The following is a 19,818-nucleotide window of genomic DNA, read 5'->3' as shown; positions in this document are numbered from 1 at the left end:
AAGTTTAATGTATTTAATATTTATAATATTTTAATCGATCGTAATATGGACAGAAGGCGAAAACGTGTGTTACTCGTATTATTATTGCTTTGAACATTTATGAGGATTTAATCTTTGATTTAATGTTACCTCAAAAATTTAACGGCGTCGTATCGTAGTGTAAATAAAACTAGGTACCTACCTATACCTACATTGGTCAAATGGTCAATATAATTTCAGTAAAGTTGTAGTTACCTATTAATAACTCATTATATTATAGGTTACTAAGTTAGGTTAGGTTAGTTCAGTTTGATTATTTCAATTTTTTTATTCGATTGGTTTGGATTGATATAGATGGAATGGTTAGATCCACAGAAGAATGTAAAGCATAAAAATATTTACAAACTGACCCGGTTTACAGAGTAATATTTTTCTAGTATTCATAAAAAAATTGCCCTGACATCAGAAATCAACAATTATATTTATTACTTTAGCAGAACTTATTCATGACTCTCCGTCAAGCTGGAAATGTGTTAATAAAATTAAAATATTATGAAAAACTAATATTTTTAATTTCAAATTTAGATAAATACGCGTAAGTTCTATACTTAATGCTCATCATATTGGTGTAAATTTCACTTTCGATGTGACCAAAATATACAATCAATTATATTTACCATAATGTATAACCGTGATATACTGTCAAGGTGTATAAATTAATCTTTTTTTAGAACTCGCTGAGTTAAGTGGATATAGAAAAATGTTAGTTCGTTAAAAGTTGGTTTTCATTCTTTATAACTTCTAAAGTTGAAATTATGTTGAATAAAAAAAAAACAACTTCACCAAAGTCAAAAATCAGTTAAATTTTTTTGAACTGATAATATAATTTATATGGTTAGTAAATAATTTAAGATATATACTCATGTCAAAAAATTCCTAAAAATAATATTATTTTGTAAAAAGTTATGATGTACTAAATTAATTTACTCAACAAATTCTAAAAAATAAACTACTTGACTTAGATAAATGTTTTTACTATAAAAAATGTTCTTATAATCAAATTTACAAATTGGCTATTTTGAATTTTACCAAAAAATTTAAATCAAATTTTATTTATTATTTTCAATACCTAATAAAAATAATAATAATTTTTTTTTATATTATACGCAAGTGCCTATAAATTAAATATGTATAGAAACATTTTTTTTTTATAAATATTGATTAGAACATAAGTTAATTCATCTGGCAGGTCTTCTTGTTACACTCTGTATACCAAAAAAAATATAATATTTAAATGTTATAATTGTAACAATATTATGTTTAATAGGTTCAATATAATATTTCTTATTATTTTTAATCTACTAATAAGTCCTGTATCGAATATTTTTATTCTTTAACAAATGTACTGCGTTTTCAAAGAACAATGACAAAAAAAACTAATAATAATTAATTTTTATTTGTTTTAATGGCTTATTATAAAAGCTATTAATGCGATTGTTTGAGGGAGAAAAATATTATCAACTCTTTAAAAAATTTTATACCTGATTAAGAAAGAAAACAGGAATAAAAGTTCTTACGTTAGATATATCGCTGTGGAATAAGAAACGTTAAAATCATATTGTAAATAACCAAAACTAATCAAATTATTATTATTTTTTTGTTATAAATAAATCAATAAATTATTGTTGGCTTTATCCTATGATCAGAAAAAATTGTGTTTTTTTTTCATTTATCGTAAATAATTAAAATATAAACAACTTTTAAATTGATAACTGCTTTATTGAAGATATATTTTAAGGATGATGAATAATAAATGATTTGGTGTTAAATCTGATATAGCAATTCTTTTATATACTTCATAATATACGTTGGTAATATATTATTTACCGATAAACCGATGGATATTTGATTTCTCAAACTAAGCCGCAAGTGTAATACCTCTCATAACACGTAGAGTATATAATAAAAGTAGTATTTGTTGCCTATACATCGTTTCAGGAACCGATTAGGTTTAATGATGGAAGTTACTATTACTACAATAATAATATTATAGTAAATCCCAAGTTTTTTTTTTCTAATCGATATGAACAACATTTGTTAATATTTTCCTTTAAAAAAATAAAAATAACTTTTTTAAAGAGGTCACTTGAACCGACAAAGTCACTGATCAAAAATTAACTACAACAATAATATGGAAATATCATATCACAATAAAAGGAAATAATTTAATTCACACCTTCATCCTTCTCCGCCCAATTTTTTCCAAACTTTGTCTTAATAACAAAACGCTCCTATATGAAGCTATTATAGTTTCCACTTAGTCGTATGGAATCCAAATTTGGGGGCAGCTAGACCATTCAATGTTTGACCATTGAAAGCATTAAAGTCGATTACCTACTCAAGTTACTCGATTATGTTTCTAAACCCTTTTTTTTCCACAAAGATCAGCACATGATCACATTCAAAAAACAATCCCATTACTATTACAATAGATTTCGAAAAACAAACTCACCAAAAACATATCAACAAAATGTCCTCCAGAAATTGTACTAGGAAACTCCACTAGGTTGAAAAGAAATTCATCAATAGAGACAACACTTTTATCATAGGTATCTACTACTATATTGAGTAATTTCCTTTCAACTACTAAGTACATACAGTTTTCTTAATTTGCTATCTATGTTATCAAATTTCATTATTGTACTATAGTATTATTTAAATACAGATTGTAAATATTTCATAAAAAAAAAAGCTACGACCGTTTTAGTCTTTGAGCTAATCGCATTGACATTTTGGCATACAATGAAATAATTCGCGAGTAAATGCATCAAATCACATTAATTATTGAATACAATAAACATCAATAGGTATGTAGACGTAGCTTAGCGAAACCAAATTTGTTCAAATATTGTTCATGGAAGTCTGCCGCTGGATTATTATGACCGAAGAATGAAGAACAGCATTTTGAACAAAGTTTGTTTTAAAAACACTGGCAATAAATTGTAATTATGAACACCATATATGTCAAAATAAATTTTCTTTTCAAAATGTTTATCTTTAAACCTTATACTTTTAATACAAAAAAATAATAATAATAATGTCATAACTTGCCAAGTGCAAAATCATATCTTAAAACCATGTACCACACTTTTTCATACTATGAAGCATCTCATATTATTATTAGGTAGGTATTTCACGATGTTGAAAATGCCAAAAACTATGAGTTACATAACAATTGGTTGTAATCATTTTCCTGTTAACCAAGACACCGTGTGACTTTCGATTTATCCTGTGAGTAATAAAAAAAAGACATTTCTGAAAATGTGCATGTGACGTATAATTTTTTTTGTTATTTTTTAACAGCTAAACAGAATTTCGTGTTCATTAAACGTCAAGTTTATTATTCTGTGTACATGGTAACTTTACTATCAACAATATGCTATGTATGATAAAATACAACTCATTAATTCGGAACACATCCGACGAGCCTTTGTCCAAACATTATCAAGAAAACTAGATTTTAAACTTATATTCTTGGTTAGACTTGGTTAGGGCGTTAGGCGTTAACCTGTTAAGTTAAATAGTATATTATTTTTTAATCTTTTAATGTTACAAATATAATGGTCCTATATGTATATAATATATGGCTATATGCATAAATAAATATTTTAGTTTGGTAATACCTATTGTGTAACAGTGATATGCCGTAAAAACTTTCTGTACGGCTAGACCATTTTTATAAACTATAAAGTATAAATATTGATAGATTAATATAAACTACTTACATTTTAAAATTATCATAGCTTCCACGTCTATCAAACCAATCATCAATTATCTTAGTACACAAATTTAAATAACTCAAAAACTACCCGTGTGGATTTTGATTTTGATATTTCAATATTTTCAGAAATAATTTATCATGTATGAAAGAGTAGTGTGGTCATTGGAAAACGAAAGTTTGAATCTCTGCAGAACACTCCTTTAGGTAGTACAATAAATCTCAAGAATTTGAAAATATAATTGTCTTTAAGTATTTAAGTAAAAATCAGAGTTTGATTTGTCCGCACTGTTGGGGCAGAAAGAGGGGGGTGATCGTGGTCGGTGAATCACCATGTACAACAATAATATGCGATGATAATATTATGTTTTATATGTATGTAACAAGAGTCGTTTGTCCACCGATCTTAATATACAACGTGAACAAATGTATTATACGTTCGCTCACGCACACACACACTCACACACACACACACACACACACGCGACGTCACCCAGGGATTTAGATATGTATCATCTCGAGTGTTAGATTATGTACAAAGTCCCATAATTCATTATTGTTATTGTTATTCCATACGGAATTTTCCTGTTATACCACGTTCTACCGCGATAATAATAATAATTATTATTACTATCGTTTTGAACGTACCTATAATTTAGGGACGTACTGTATATAGTGCGCCTAAATAAATAAACAAATTTGTAGATATTACGACATTTTTCTTTTTACAACGTATCGGTTCGGTCTGCAGGATGGCTCAGATGCGACGACAATCGAACGGAGAAAACAGCTGGAATCGCACGTGTCGAATCGGCGAGGTCTTTACGCGTCTTATCCGCGGCCGACGGATTAGGGAAACTCGGAATCGTACGACCGCGTATTCAAACTGTTCCATTCTGGTCCGTCTGCCGGAGCATGTTGTTATAACATGTATTATGGAGGCATTGGTCGACCGCCCGCAATCGCGTTTCTATGGGTTTCGAGCCGACCAAAGCTATATATCGTCGTATCATCGTCGTGGTATATATAGGTGCCCGCCTAGGTGTACAGCCGTACTATACTCATGTTCGAATATTATTAATGATCGCGAACTCTGCCGTGATTTTTAACACCTTCATAGTTATATTGTTTTGTTATATAATGTGCGTGCGCGCGTGCGTGTGAATACACAGTGTGATTCTAAAACACTCGTTTTCTGAATCAATAACGCTGTGACCATTAAAACGAAAAAATGTTCCGTACAGTTTTCACAGTCTTGACGTACCTGACTTTTTGTTCTTCTTCTCGGACTTATCAAACTTTTTAGTATTTTTTCATAATGGTTTTTTTTTTTGATATTCCGAAAAGCAACTACCGCGTACTTACTCGTAGGTATTTAGTTAGTTTTTGGAATAGAATATTTTTTGGACATTTTCTATGAATAAATACCGAATATTAAACCAACAATTTCATATTTGCATATTGTTATTGACCTTATAAAACATACGACATTTATATGAGATAAGTAAAATGGCAGGAGATACCCATACTAAATTTGGATGCACTACGCGTAACTACTAATAACTCATCTAAATTCCAAATGCTTATGGAAAATAAAAAAATTGTTTACTATTCGATGTTTATCGATACATAGCTAGGTACTTACATTATGGTTTTCAGAAAAATATTCAGTTTCATTAGAAATTAAAAATGTAGAGTACAATTATTGAACAAAAAACACTCATAAGAAAATGTAGTTTTTAATGCAATCTAATAATAGGTACGCGCGTTTAAAAAAAAATGTTTGGTAATAATTGAACATCAACGAAATTCAGAAATTCCAAAATATTGCAATAAGAAAGTTAATTAATGCCCCACCTTGAGTATCTAACCACTTAATACATTCCGATCTAAAGATGATATCCGTTCAAGAAGTAACAATACTGTCTTACAAACGTTTCCACAACAGCGAAACCACCCTCTTCCCCCAATCCACTTGTAAAAAATCTAGATACGGCCAAGGATAACCAGTTATCCCCCAAGACGTCGCAGATCCAAATGGTGTCTTCACCTTCTTGAATTACGACTTAACAACCAAAAATTAAAAAAAAAATTCTTACCATTCTAGGTATTTTAAATAGGTAGCCATAAATGTGTGGCTACTTCTATCAAAAGATTCATGTACATTAAAAATTATAATCTTAATCAAATTTTCCCATCGTTCAAACGAACAGGCTGTAAATATCTTGTAGAGATATAAAAAAAAAATGTATTCAATTAAAAATATAGGCTAATTTGTTATTAATAGCGTAGTGTCTATTGTTTTCTAGTGGCATCTTATTAGCTACTGAAATAATAAAATTTAATTATATAATTTTATAAAAAGAAATTATCGAATAATTTTATTGAATTGTGTACATTTATGCATTACACTTAAAATATATAATTAATATTATTAACATTGGTATTTATATAGTTATTGTTTTGAGTGAATTGAACTGATTTAATTTGCAGTTCAATAAAAATCATGCCAAGTTGAACGCAATGAATAATACTAGTTTTCAAAAATTTGGTCATTTTATGAATGTTGTCAATGGTTTAAATTAATATATAAACGTATAATCCAGAATCTAGATTATTATTATTAAGTATCTACCTATCACTTTTATACAGTAACACAAGATGTATAGATATTAAAACGGGAAACTTCTGGAATGTTTATCCATTACTATATAACGACTTGACTTAAGGTAAGACAATATTGTTTATTTTTAGTCGTATAGTTTATAAAACGTATTGGACGCTTGATAAGGTAACGCGGTAAAGTACTTGTGTACTTGCCTACCTTCTTATTAGTTCGTTGGTAAGTACCGACTACTAATCTGTGTCGGATCACGTAAAAAAATTAGTCAAAAATACACCCATTTCATCATTGTTTAGTAGGTACCTAAATATAACATTATCATATTTATCAATATGGGTATCATCATACTTACTAATATTTATTTTATGTTTTTGTATAATAGTCTTTCCGGGTTTCCAGATTTCAGAGCAACAATGCAAACTACGATGAAACTACCAAAGTATAATTGCGCCGTAAAACTAACGACAGAATAATCTAAAGAACCATCATGGTTTTTTTTGTAAGTCAACGACCGTCGACCGATACTTAATAATAAACAGTTGTACTTTGTATGTTCATTGTCCAATGTATACAATTTAAAAACACAATAATATAATTACACCAGCGACGAATATTATCGTTGGAATATAATATTAATTAATTATACATATATCATTCTTTCTCTTCGTTCACAACGCAGCACAGAATATTCTATAGTATGATATCTCAGAATACCTATAGTCTAAGGGTATGTGTTATATAATAATATTAAACTCATTTCTTTTTGGCAACTGAACTCGAAAAATGTCTGTCTGACATTATTTACACTGATCCATGTCTGTTCTTTGTAAACACCTATAATACATACCTAATATATCCCACACGAATGTAAACTTTCGTTTTATATAGATTAAATATTCAGCAGAAAGTCGTTTAGAATATTATAATTTATAAACTATAATAATATAATATAATATATTTTTACAGTGTGTGTATTGAAATCTCAAAACATCTAGAACATTTATGGGATTAGCATATATACATAGCAAAAATTTGATTACAACAATTATTATAATCAATAATACCAACAATCAGTAAAATAAAGTTTATTCAATACGTTTGCAATTGTTTGATAATTATCATATAATCATGTCATGTTATCCCCCCAATCATCAAACATAATAATATTAAATATATTCGCCGGCTGTGCAACAAAACCTCGCAAGTCACTATTATCAAATTGTTTGGAAGCGAAAAACTGTGACACGTATTTTGTAAATGATTATACGATTGTGATTTTATAAACATTTCTGGATACGCGGTAGGTTTCTACTCTTAGGTACTTAAATTGTCTATTTATTTTTTTTCTCGCAAACATTGTATTTCATTATAGATATACATACTCGATGATCAAAACATATTATAACAAAATATGAATAAATTGGTACTTACTACTTATTTTATTTCTTTGATCATAATATTATTACTATACGAAACATATTGTGCTCTCTGCGTATCTCAAAATAATATTATACATTCGTAAAACCCTTCTAGGAACACAATATTTTCAGTCAGAAGATCAAGGAGAATAATAACACTCAAATACAAGAGTAGGTCGGTATATAGGTACTTGCACAACAATAAAAGGAATAACGATTTATAAGCGAGAACATAATATAATATTTTGAATCATTGAACTTTTCTAAATCGTTTAAATGATTACTTAACGAACCACCTGATAATTTGCTATGATAACAATTAACTCGTTGAGTTATAACTCAAAACGATAATATCATACACGTGTTAAATCTCTAATATTTATATCATTTAAACGTACATATAAGTAAAAATAAATCCTTTAAGCTTAAACTCCCAGTCTAATTGGCTACGCACAATCATAAATTGTTATTTTATAAAGGCACACGTTTTTGTCCGCTTGAGTTCCGCTCCGGTTTGAATTGTATATATATATAGGAAAACCACGAACACAGTTTTTAGGAATTTAAAAAACCATTCGTTAGATAAAATATGAGATAGCATAACAGGTATTTTGATTTAAAACGAACATTCGATTTCACGCCTGTTAACAGTTATATTAAAACAAATTAATTCATGTCTGAAAAAACTGTCTTATACTATTATATAGGTACGTCATAATGACGTGATGCCACCATGTCGACCATAACTTAGTGTCCCTCGCGATTCGCCAACCGCACCGCCAACTAAAAATAATGACAACAATAACGGTTGTCGTTGGGAAAACTCACCGATCCGTATGACAGGTGATAACGCGGCGACCGCCGTCGACGAGTCGTCCAACACGTGCACCGACCACACAACGGCGATCAGTCGTAGCCAACACGGTCCGGCGCCACCGCCGCTCATCGTCAACAACATTACGTCGGCGGCCGACATTAACACCACCGACCACCGCACGGCCGGCGCGACTGTGGACGCGGCCACATCGTAGCGTTTGTGCAGTAATCGTCGTCACCGGAACGCGGTCACGCGCCGCCCGAGGCCCGCACGCACGGCCGTCTGTCCGTCAGTGTGTCACCGCGTCACGACCCTGCGAAGTTATGCTCAGGTATTGGTAAGTAGGTATACAAATAAAATAATAATAATAAAACGATCGACGACGATCTATAATAATTTGCCGCCGCCGCCACCGCCTATCGATCGAACGATTTTTAGATCCTTGTGTGCGGGTAAGGGGAGGGAGAGTATCTGACGAACACGATTTCCGTCCGGCACGTCGCAGACAACGATATTATTATATTACACGAGCGACACCACTGATGATTCGAAATAGTACCTACGCCACGGGACGCGAAACCCGTCGTTGGTCGAGTCGGAGACACACCGACAACACTCGGTAACGGAAAAAAACGTCGGAGGACGAAACACTCGCGTGCAGAGCGGGGGCGTCGGACGACGGACAGCGTGGCGTGCACACCGGACGCCGACTGGCGAAATCGCGCGGGGGAGAGCGCGCACGATGTCGTGTCGCCGCGGCCGACGACGACGCCGCTGACTCGGGCGGCCGAGGGCGACGGATGGCAATCTGCGTCCGCTATTGCGCGCGGACTACACTCCGTTTTTTTCCTCGTTATTGTTATTGTTATTCGTTTATAGGAATTAATGAATGATAACACTATATCATAATATATGGGCAGGTACTAATTATTATAAGTATTATGACAATATTATCGGTTACGTTTTCACAACGATATCGCCGTGAAGAGGTCTTGATAACAATATATTATTGGTCATTTGGTCATAACTATAATATAGGGCCCGGAAGTAGACGCATTAGTTTATCTTCACCGAAAACTACCGAAACGTGCACGCCTTTGAATGCGCTGAATTATGCCCTAAGATAAATTCATTTTTTTTTTTCCAATGACATATAATATTATTCGGCTATCTAGCTGTTACAAGATTGGACGATGAGTTTATTAATTTACGCGATAGTAAATAAAATAAAACAATGTCACGGATAACAGAGTGAAGAAGCCTCCTATAGTGGAGGTACCTATACTAAATATTATGCCCTTACATTTATCATTTTTTTCCCCTCATCATTGGTATTATTTTATCGGTATAATATCATATCATACAGCGACTTTCATATACATAATATACTATTATAACAAATGTATAAATTAATTATCCACCTACAAAAAAATAAAAATAAAAAAACAAATATAATTGTTTAACGGACGTTAGTCCAATTAGTAAACAGTAAATAAATATTAGATAACAGTTAATATGCAGCACGATTATAAAGAACGATATTAACAATTATATCTAAAGTTTTTTATAATCGTGATATGCAGTATTAAATTTGTATTAACATATGATTGCAATTCTTAACATATTATAAACAATTAAAAATAGGTATAAGCTAAAATATGCCCTCAAATGTATTTTATTTATTTTTCCTCGTTATTGTTATTATTTCATCGGGATAAGACTACCAGCTATATATCATAAAACTTCGTTTCAAAAACTACCATACCTATAACTATACTCAACTACTAAACCTATACTATAATATTGTAACAAATAAATAAACAAATTATTCAATTCTAAAATTTTTTTTTTAATATGTCATCGATTACGTGTTTGCACGGAGGAGCGATCGTTATGCAGAGGTCATATATAATATACCAATATATTGGTTGTAGCGGTAACTAGATCTAGAAATCATAAGTATGTTCACTGAAAACTTATCGAAGTATACATCCATTTATGCGCTTAAAAACACTTTTTTACGTATAAATACTATTTATTTAACTATTTATTTATAATCAACGATATTATTATATTATATTAAGTAGACAAATCTTTTAATACTACAATTTATTTTTATTTAGTTTATTACAAGTGCCTAATTAAAACTGTTATTTTTTTTATACATTTTAAAGTAAATCTTGATTTTTAAATAGAAAATTGTAAAATAGGTGATATAAATGCATATTATATTTCTTTCTCTAACATTACAATTTACAATCAAAGAGTTTGATAAACTTTCAAATGTAAACGAGAGCCGGTTACCGGTCAACATGTTTTTATACGCTGAAAAGCTACACGTTACCTGGTGAAATTGGTCCGTTATTTTTAAAAATAATATTAACTACACCTATTAAATTATCATTTGAATAGTCTTCTGGTAGGTCATATATTGTTATTTCTTCTCCCGACATCAATTTTGTGTTTTGCTTATTATTTTACCTATAACTTATAACTTGTAAGTAGTAACGTATTTATTATTTACTTTATATTATATTATTTAGATACGTTTCGTACATTTAGTGAAATATTTACACGAAGTGGACGTTCACTTCATGGAAAGCAACCATATCGTGAATTTATCATTTTTTGTTGAAATTAATTTTGTACATACCTTACTCGTGACATCCCGTTTCTTCACACTATATGTTCCTAACTTCGTAAAATAAAAATCTACTTCAATAAAATTTATTTCATTACTTAAGTGTTCAAAACTGATATCCGTTTCCCGAAATACGATATATCGAAGAGCCTATCGTACATGTACAATATGTATTATTATATAATATTTATACGTTTTTTCAGTTTTCATAAAAAAATATCTATTTTCAATTGCATAAAATATTAAAATCTAAGAGTAAAAAACTAATCCTATTGTTTTCAAAAAATGAAAACTCCGCAATAAACATTATTTTTCATTTGTTTCAAACTATAGTTTTTACGATAATCCTAATTACCAACTAGTCATTAGAAATTCAGTATTGTGGTGTTTTAATTTTATTGTTATAACCTCACGATTATTTATTGATTCACTTATGACAAATATTTCTTACCCAAAAAGACATCTGAAAACTTAGAGAGAAACCTCTCGAATACATCTCTTAATATTCCATATATTCTTTTTCGATAATTGGGGCAGTACTGCCAGTACTGCATAATAAAAACATTTGTACACAGTAATACAGTTTATTAAACATTGGTACAGAACAAAAGTATATTAAACGGCTAATATAGTATATCATTATACTATATTCACATACAATACTTGCAAACGATAGAATAGAATATGGTTTATTATTATATTAACAAATCCAATAATTAGATCTAATAAAATAAAACATCGTGTTTATGTTAGTGTATAAAACGCCCCTCCGCAGCTGTACAATATTTCCGACTGACATTTCTCCACTGGTACGTTTTGGTTTTGTTTTTTGAAACCTTTTATCTCTACATCTGAGTGTGTGTGTGTGTGTGTATAAGTTACTCTCTCTCTTTCTCTCAATCTATCTATCTCTCCTTTCTTCTCTCTATATCTCTCTTTTGTATAATATAGCTCACCGCTTGTGAAAACTTCCAGAGGGCAAAACAACGGTATGGAAATATACACGTGGCATACAAATAATATAATATATCATGTATATATCTACTGCTGACTACTGCTGTTACCTCCGCCCGATCCACCTTATGCAAAATCAGAATTACAATGCATTTTAAATATTCAAAAATTAAGGCACACAAACGCAAACGTTAATGCTTTTAAACCGAAATGTTTTAGGCGAAGATTGCAGATTCAAATACTATTATTATGATTATATTTTAGACGCCGGAAAAATGCTTTTATGTATCTATACCTTCGCAGTTCTGAAAATAATAATAATAATAAAAATATTTATCCTTTTATTTTATTTTTTGTTTTAATATAAGAAATACCTTTATCTATGGTACACAATAAATATTTTATTTCAATATATTTCAACATCAAACGATATCTAATTCCAGGAAAATGTTTAAAACCCCGACGTTAAACTTTTAATAGATACATCTTGTGATTAAACTAGGTACACTCTATAATACATTAGGAAACTCTATAATTAAAAACACTGGCAGAAATATATCCTGCGAATAGCTTTAATTTTAAACATACTTTTATGATATTTATATAGTCCTTTAATCTTAAATTTTAGTGTAATTAACGTCAAAGACCCTTTTAATTTCCATTATTGAATTATTCTACTGTAGTTGTTGCATTTATTAATTATTATTGTACTTAATATTATTAACCTTTTTTTCAATTTCAACGAAAAAAAAACCCTGACTGCTGTTTCAACATTCAATGTGATGGACCGGGGTCTGACTTTGCAGCCCTTCCACGAGTTTTGGTATTGAATAATAATTATTGTAATAATATGAACTACAAACTTAACATGGTAATTAAAAAAGAATTGTTTTTTCTCATTTTAAAGTTAAGTTATTAAATTTGAAAAACTTCTTTTATCGAAGACAATATTATATTCATAAAACCATGACTCGGTCGTGTTGTCTTCTATAATACATACAACATGCGCCCCGTGAATCGGAGTAGAAGTAATAAGACAGCGGTAATCCAGTGCAGATTAATATGCTCAACTGTGGTATTTCATGTCATCTGATTTCTGATACATCTATGACCGACTACAGTCGTGGTCTGCGGCAGTGTCAACTAGATATACATAATTTTATAATATTATAATCCTACGCTATTCTTCTCGATTCACTAAAAAAAATTTTCAGGTTCATTGGTGATAAGTCTCTGAAATAAATAACTATAGCCTATAATACGTTATTTTCCTAACCCAATATTTATCATATTGTAGTAACAATATTTTATTTAACAAAATATACTTAGGGATAATTATGATCCCAAAGCCGCGGTTTTCCCTCTCGCATAATGAGTAGGTATGTCGTATGTATGACAACAATTATACCACTTAATCAATAGTTCGGTAAAACTGTCAATAGAAAAACTGACAAAACATATTTGTGTTTTTTAACAGCATTCATGAGTTAACGACTTAGGTACAATTAACAACATGCAATATAAAATGTATTTGTAGTTTTTAAAAACTTAGGCTTACGCAATGTCACAACTAGTCTACTGGTTTGATTTGGTATGAATATGTACCACCAGTACCGTACCGGTAACGACAAGTACGATTACCCCTAGTCACGAATCACGGTATATGCCCATACATACCACAGTTTGGTCCCTTCTACCCTATTACCATATAACACCAAAAACTAATGAGATCCCTTGTCATTTGGGGGGTGGCAACTGGGGCTTTTACATCAACCTTAAGTCGGCACATTTACCCCCCCCCCCCCCACCCCACCACCACCTTTAACCGCTATGGCACAATTCTATGAGAATATGTGTGAAAAGAATGTTGAGTCGGATAAGCAGTGAAAAGTTGCCCTAGTCCAATAAAAACTGAAATGACGCCACTGCTTAACAGACAAAAGTTGTAGTTTACGTCTCGATGAGGTTACAACACAATTAGGTACACTTTATAATATCAATATTCAATGGGTGGGTACAATTTGCTGTCAACCACGAGACGTTAAGTTGTCGTGACTACAGGTATAATATGTATAGAAAGCACAGCCTACGTTTTGGTATACATAATACATATGGCATTAAATTATTACATATTATTATTAACGAAAACCGCTTATATTATGTTCAACCAGAAATTATACCGATGAGTATAATATGCACCGTACTTACCTATAATATACCTAACCGAGACAGTTTTTTTCGTTTTCCTCGCAGGGGTTGCGGCCAAAGCCTACACGTACCAACATAATATTATATTGATAATATTCCAAAAACGATGTGTGAGTCACCGATGCAGTACGACTAACGAGTAACAACATGCAATATCAAATTTCATTACCGTTTTTAAGAGCTTAGGCCGACAGTGTCACGACTATAGTCTACTGGTTTGATTCGGTTGTATAAATACCGTCGTGCCATCAACGACGAGTAAGATTACCATGTCACGGCTTATGCCACAGTTCGGTCTCTTCTACCCTATTATCATATATTATGTAAGACCGAAAACAAACGCAATTGCTTGTCGTGACGTAACAAACAAAAGTAGTGGTTTACGTATCGATAAGGTTAAAACACAATTAGGTACACTGTACTGCAGGTATAACATGTATAGAAAGCACAGCTTACGTTTTGGAAAACTTGTGGAATCAAACGATTACATTTTAACGAAAACCGCTTATTTATTCAACCTGCAATATACCGATGAGTGTAGTATGTATAGGTACCTATAATATAATCAAGATAATTTTTTTTTGTTTTCTTCGAAGGGGTAGCGCGGTCATAGGTATATTGTATAATTTTTTTTTCGAGACGTGTTTTTTAATTGTCTTAGCGTAAGGACTTGAACACGAAAATTACACGTAGATACAAAAAATTATTTATCATATTATAGTCATATTACAATAAGAACCTAAGAAACAGTTTTTAAATTTCAATTAACTAATTATTTGATAAAATAAAAAACACGAGTAAAGAGATAAAATAAAATAAAAATCTTTTAAATAACGAACTAAACGTAATATACGTAATGGTGCAGCACAGTATGAACGTTGAGGTATAAATAAAATACAATCGTTGAAAACACATTAATCTTTATAAAGTATAGTTAAATCCATATACCAAAGATATACAACGTGGTATCTCAGTCGTTTAAATTCGAAAAAGATGTGTGCTTTATATATATCAACTATCACTCATTTAGTCATGTTTTATTATATCTAGTTATTGATGCGCCTATAATTATTTACTGGTGTGAAGGTGTGATGACCCATTTTGATTTAGATGATTAAAATTATAAATAATATATTATATTTTACAATATTATGACAATTATTCGGATACGGGATTACATGACCAAAGTTCCAGCCAACGTATTTGGGGAAACGAGTGTTTTTTACATTTTATTTAATATTGCATAAAATGATAAAACTGCAAACAGTTAAATACAAATTTAGCACAATTTAAAATTGTACAACGTTTTATTTTTTTTATAATAATGTAATATACATATTATTAAATAAAATACAATCTTTGAATAGGATTTTACATTAAGTATTTGAATGATTGTTTATATTATTATCGTGCGGTTTAACACGAACAAATAAACCATCCACATTGATGATAATATTTGTGTCCAGAGATCAACTACTATATTGTATAAATTAAATTTAGTGATATATCCATAAAAATATGATTTAAATAAGAAAATCCGTAATAGGTCATATCAAGCGTCATAAAGAACTATTAAAGCTGTTCATAAATTATTTAAAATATGGTTACAATAGATCTTTCCAAATAATAAGTCGTAGAAATCAATAGCCAATTTAAGTATAATATATATACCTTGCAATGGTAAAACTTCAAAGGTGGTAGTATTCTTTTTTATTATTAATTTTAAATATGTTTTATTTACAATATACTTTTTGTATTTACTCGAACTGCTCCTTTATTGTTAAGAATTTATGTTTATACGTTACCTGCCTATGTAATATCATAAGTAAATTTGAAAGCCAATTTGAATCATAGTTCGAACTACTTACTGTACCTTATGAAATATGAGAATTTAAAAAATTCATATATATTATCTTTGGGAAAATTCTTTTGTTGTGACTTTCTTTGATATTTATAATTTTTTCAACGAAAAACTAGTGCTATCAAAGTATCAAAGATGGGTACCCGAACACCCTTATAATAAATAAAAATAAATAATACATGGAAAAAAAATCATTCCTTTACACTTTGCACTTGCGTTGGTACTCAAAACTTTGGATTGGCTGTTGGCCACTTGAACGGCTCTTATACATAACAATAAGTGCTGGCTGTCACAATTGATTTTAAAATGATTACTTTTATGCATAACTTAAAAAAATATTAAATTATATTAAATGGCCTAATATTTTAAAATAATATTATATTAATGTGTCTTATACATATACCTAATTAATTTGATCAATATTTTTTTGTTCTGTTTTCATCTTTTGAAGGAGTACATTTTTTTCAAAATATAACTTAAATGGTGGTTTCTATCATAATTTTTTTTTTTTGTCTTTGAAATTCAAATTTTGACAAACTCCAATCAAACGTAAAATAACGATTATTGTTATTTTGTTGTAATTAAAAAAACGCTCGCCAAGTCCAGGATCGGCATGTAAACTGTCTTGAAGTTTAATTTTTAGAAATCTATTAACTGATAATCACACCCAACCGGTATAACAACAAATTTAAAACCTGAAAAAATTCGGTGTGAACAGCCCAACGAAAAATCATTTTCATTTTCATTTAGTGAGATACATCTCCAAAACCGGAGAGCGGATTTCGTTGTTTGGGGTCTTGTTAGATTCACATTGGTTAGGAGAAGTGCATTGAGGATTTTTAGAACTTTATCTTTAATAGTTATTTCACTACAGAAAAAAATTAAAACTAATTTTATTGGGCATTTTTTGATGTTTTTCAGCTGTACAGCTTTGAAGTGTATTAACGATTGGAGATAAAAACCTGAAAATCTTCACTGCACTTCTCCTAGCCAATGTCAATCTAACAAGTCCCCAAACAACAAAATCCGTTCTCCAGTTTTGGAAATCTACCTCGCTAAATGAAAATCTAGCGAAAAATAACTTTTTTTTATCTGTGAAAAATTAAATAATTTTTTAAAAAAAATTCTAATTCCACATTAAGTATCTACTTGATAATTCCTTTTTAATGAGTTATCAACTAACTTTCTTGCTATAATATTTTAGGAGAAAAGTTAAAAAATAGAAATTTTGGGACTGTTCACGCCGACGTTTTTATGGATTCAAGTGGTTATACTATACCGCTTAAGTGTGATATAAAATCTCTCTTATTAATATTTTATATTAAAGCTAGCTAAATTACCCACCTACGCATCGTTACTGAGTTATATTTTTATTATTTTCCTATTTAACACAAATTCTTGAAGTTTTCAAATTTCAGTCTTCATTTCAATTACCACATACTTACTTAATTGAATATCAAGAAAGTAAAATAATCTAACCGTAGAAATTCAAATATTTTAGATTCTGAGCGAGGCGATGAATGTATTGATTTTATATGATGTGTGTTTTTTTTTTTTTTTTGTTTTTGTTTCTGTCATCAACTTTTAGGAGAGTAAAAATGTATGGATTTTCTTCAACAATAATTTTTCTGATAGGAAAGTGAATCTAGTTGGTACTTTGGGTGGTCAAAAGTAAACATTTCTCAGTAGTTTTCAAAAGCGACGTAAAAAACAAAAGAAAAATTCAGGAAAAACGGGAATTTTTACGCAAAATCTGTTTTTGATTAAAACGTTTTTGGTTTTTGGTGCAACTATAAAACAAATGACCGTAGATGGAATTTTGACTGAATGTTTATATTAGCATTTTATATACACCATAACATTATCCAATTATTTTGACTTATTTTGAGCTGTTTACAGACATTTTCAGTTTTCATTTTTTAAATTTTTTTTCTATAAATATCAATAACATTTTATTTGTTAGTTAAAAAAGCTTGACAATTTAATATAAGGCTCCTAGGTTATTGTTTCAAAGGTAGATGAAAAAAATTAAAAATCCATAGTCACAATTTTTTTTTATATGCATTTAAAGTTCAAATATTGACAAAATACGTAAAAATGACGACAATTTGCAAACTATTTTGAGTTAGTAATTCATAAAAAATTTTCTTTTTAAATCTAAGATTTGAAAATATAATACAAGGTTCCTCATATGTTTGTCTACCTTTATCAAAAAAAAAAATGTCTACAAGAAAGTCAAATTAAATTTTATGAGCGTTTGAAATTCATATTTTTACAACATTTGATATTCACTCGATTTCTCATGTAACGATTTTCTTGTAATTAAAAAACGAATGACTTGAAAACTTCACTGAATGTTTATATTAGCATTTTCTATACACGATAAAATTTATAAAATAATTTGACTTTTTTTGAGGTGTTTACGGACATTGTCAGTTCTCAATTTTTTTTGTTTTTTCCCAAAAATATCAATTACATTTTATTTGTTGGGTAAAAAAGTGTGAAAATTTAATGCTAGGCTCCTGATATATTGTTAAAAAATATTAAAAATACATAGGCACAATTTTTTTTTATAAGCATTTAAATTTCAAATTTTGACAAAATTTAATAATTATTTTGTAGTTAAAAATTCATAAGATGTTCAACTTTTATAGCTAAGGATTGAAAATTTAAAACAAGGCTCCACGTAAATAGGTTATATTATATAAATTAGTTTATTCACAATAATATCATCAAATATACTTATTGGCATATACATAATATGTTTATACCCAATACAGATAATATGATATTTGGTAATTTTCTCCATCAATACCTTTGATTTTTTTCTGTTATTTTATAGGTACTATATAAATGTATGAACTTGCAGTACCACACTAATTCGATACGGTAATTATTGCACTAAGTGAAAACTGAAAGCTGACTGGAAAACCTTTACTTCCGTTAAGATTTACGTATCCGATTAATGAATGGGTGAAGGAGCATTATATTATAGCAGTATTCCGCATCCGGAAGAAACGAATAAATAAAACATACCTTTCCAACGTAAAAACGTAATGTAAATAAATAACACGAAATAAGAGACACAATTAACAAACAGATAAACCAACTGGCTTACAGTATATATTATTAGTATACAATAACAGGGCTCGTACAACACACTAACATTTTGATATGTAGAGCTACATAAATCAGCAATTTATCAATAATATTTTTATGGTATTTTTTTTTTACATTTTTACATTACTATATTTCATTTTTAGGATTGTTTTTTGTACGAGATATTAATTCTTTCAACAGAATGATATAATTTATAAATGGTATTATAAAGAAATATAATTTTGTCTTGAACTGTATTTACTGGAAATCGTACAGAGTAGGATGATATTATAAAAGAGCGAAATAATTCGCAGGAATCTTATCTGTTAGTAATAGTAATAGAGATTATTACTCGGGTAATAATTTATCTAAAAACCAGGACCGATATTAAATAGGAATATTAATTATTAACGAAATTGGTGTATTGCAGTTCGGGACAA

At 29.7% G+C, this 19,818-nt stretch overlaps 1 protein-coding gene across 1 annotated transcript in view; it reads right to left on the bottom strand.

Annotated features, from left to right (window-relative positions):
• LOC132948901 (glutamate receptor ionotropic, kainate 2-like) overlaps positions 1-9,359 on the bottom strand; it is a 236,487-nt gene extending 227,128 nt beyond the window's left edge. Inside the window, exon 1 of the mRNA XM_061019589.1 lies at positions 8,627-9,359. Coding sequence (XP_060875572.1) covers positions 8,627-8,774 — 148 coding nt within the window. The 5' untranslated portion in view covers positions 8,775-9,359. The remainder of the gene's footprint in view (positions 1-8,626) is intronic.
• Between the last annotated feature and the right edge of the window lie 10,459 nt (positions 9,360-19,818).

The sequence above is a fragment of the Metopolophium dirhodum genome, chromosome 7 (assembly GCF_019925205.1).
Source record: "Metopolophium dirhodum isolate CAU chromosome 7, ASM1992520v1, whole genome shotgun sequence".
NCBI classification, from domain to species: domain Eukaryota; kingdom Metazoa; phylum Arthropoda; class Insecta; order Hemiptera; family Aphididae; genus Metopolophium; species Metopolophium dirhodum.
The sequence above is the reverse complement of the archived record's forward strand: the minus strand, read 5'-3'. Positions and strand labels throughout refer to the sequence as shown.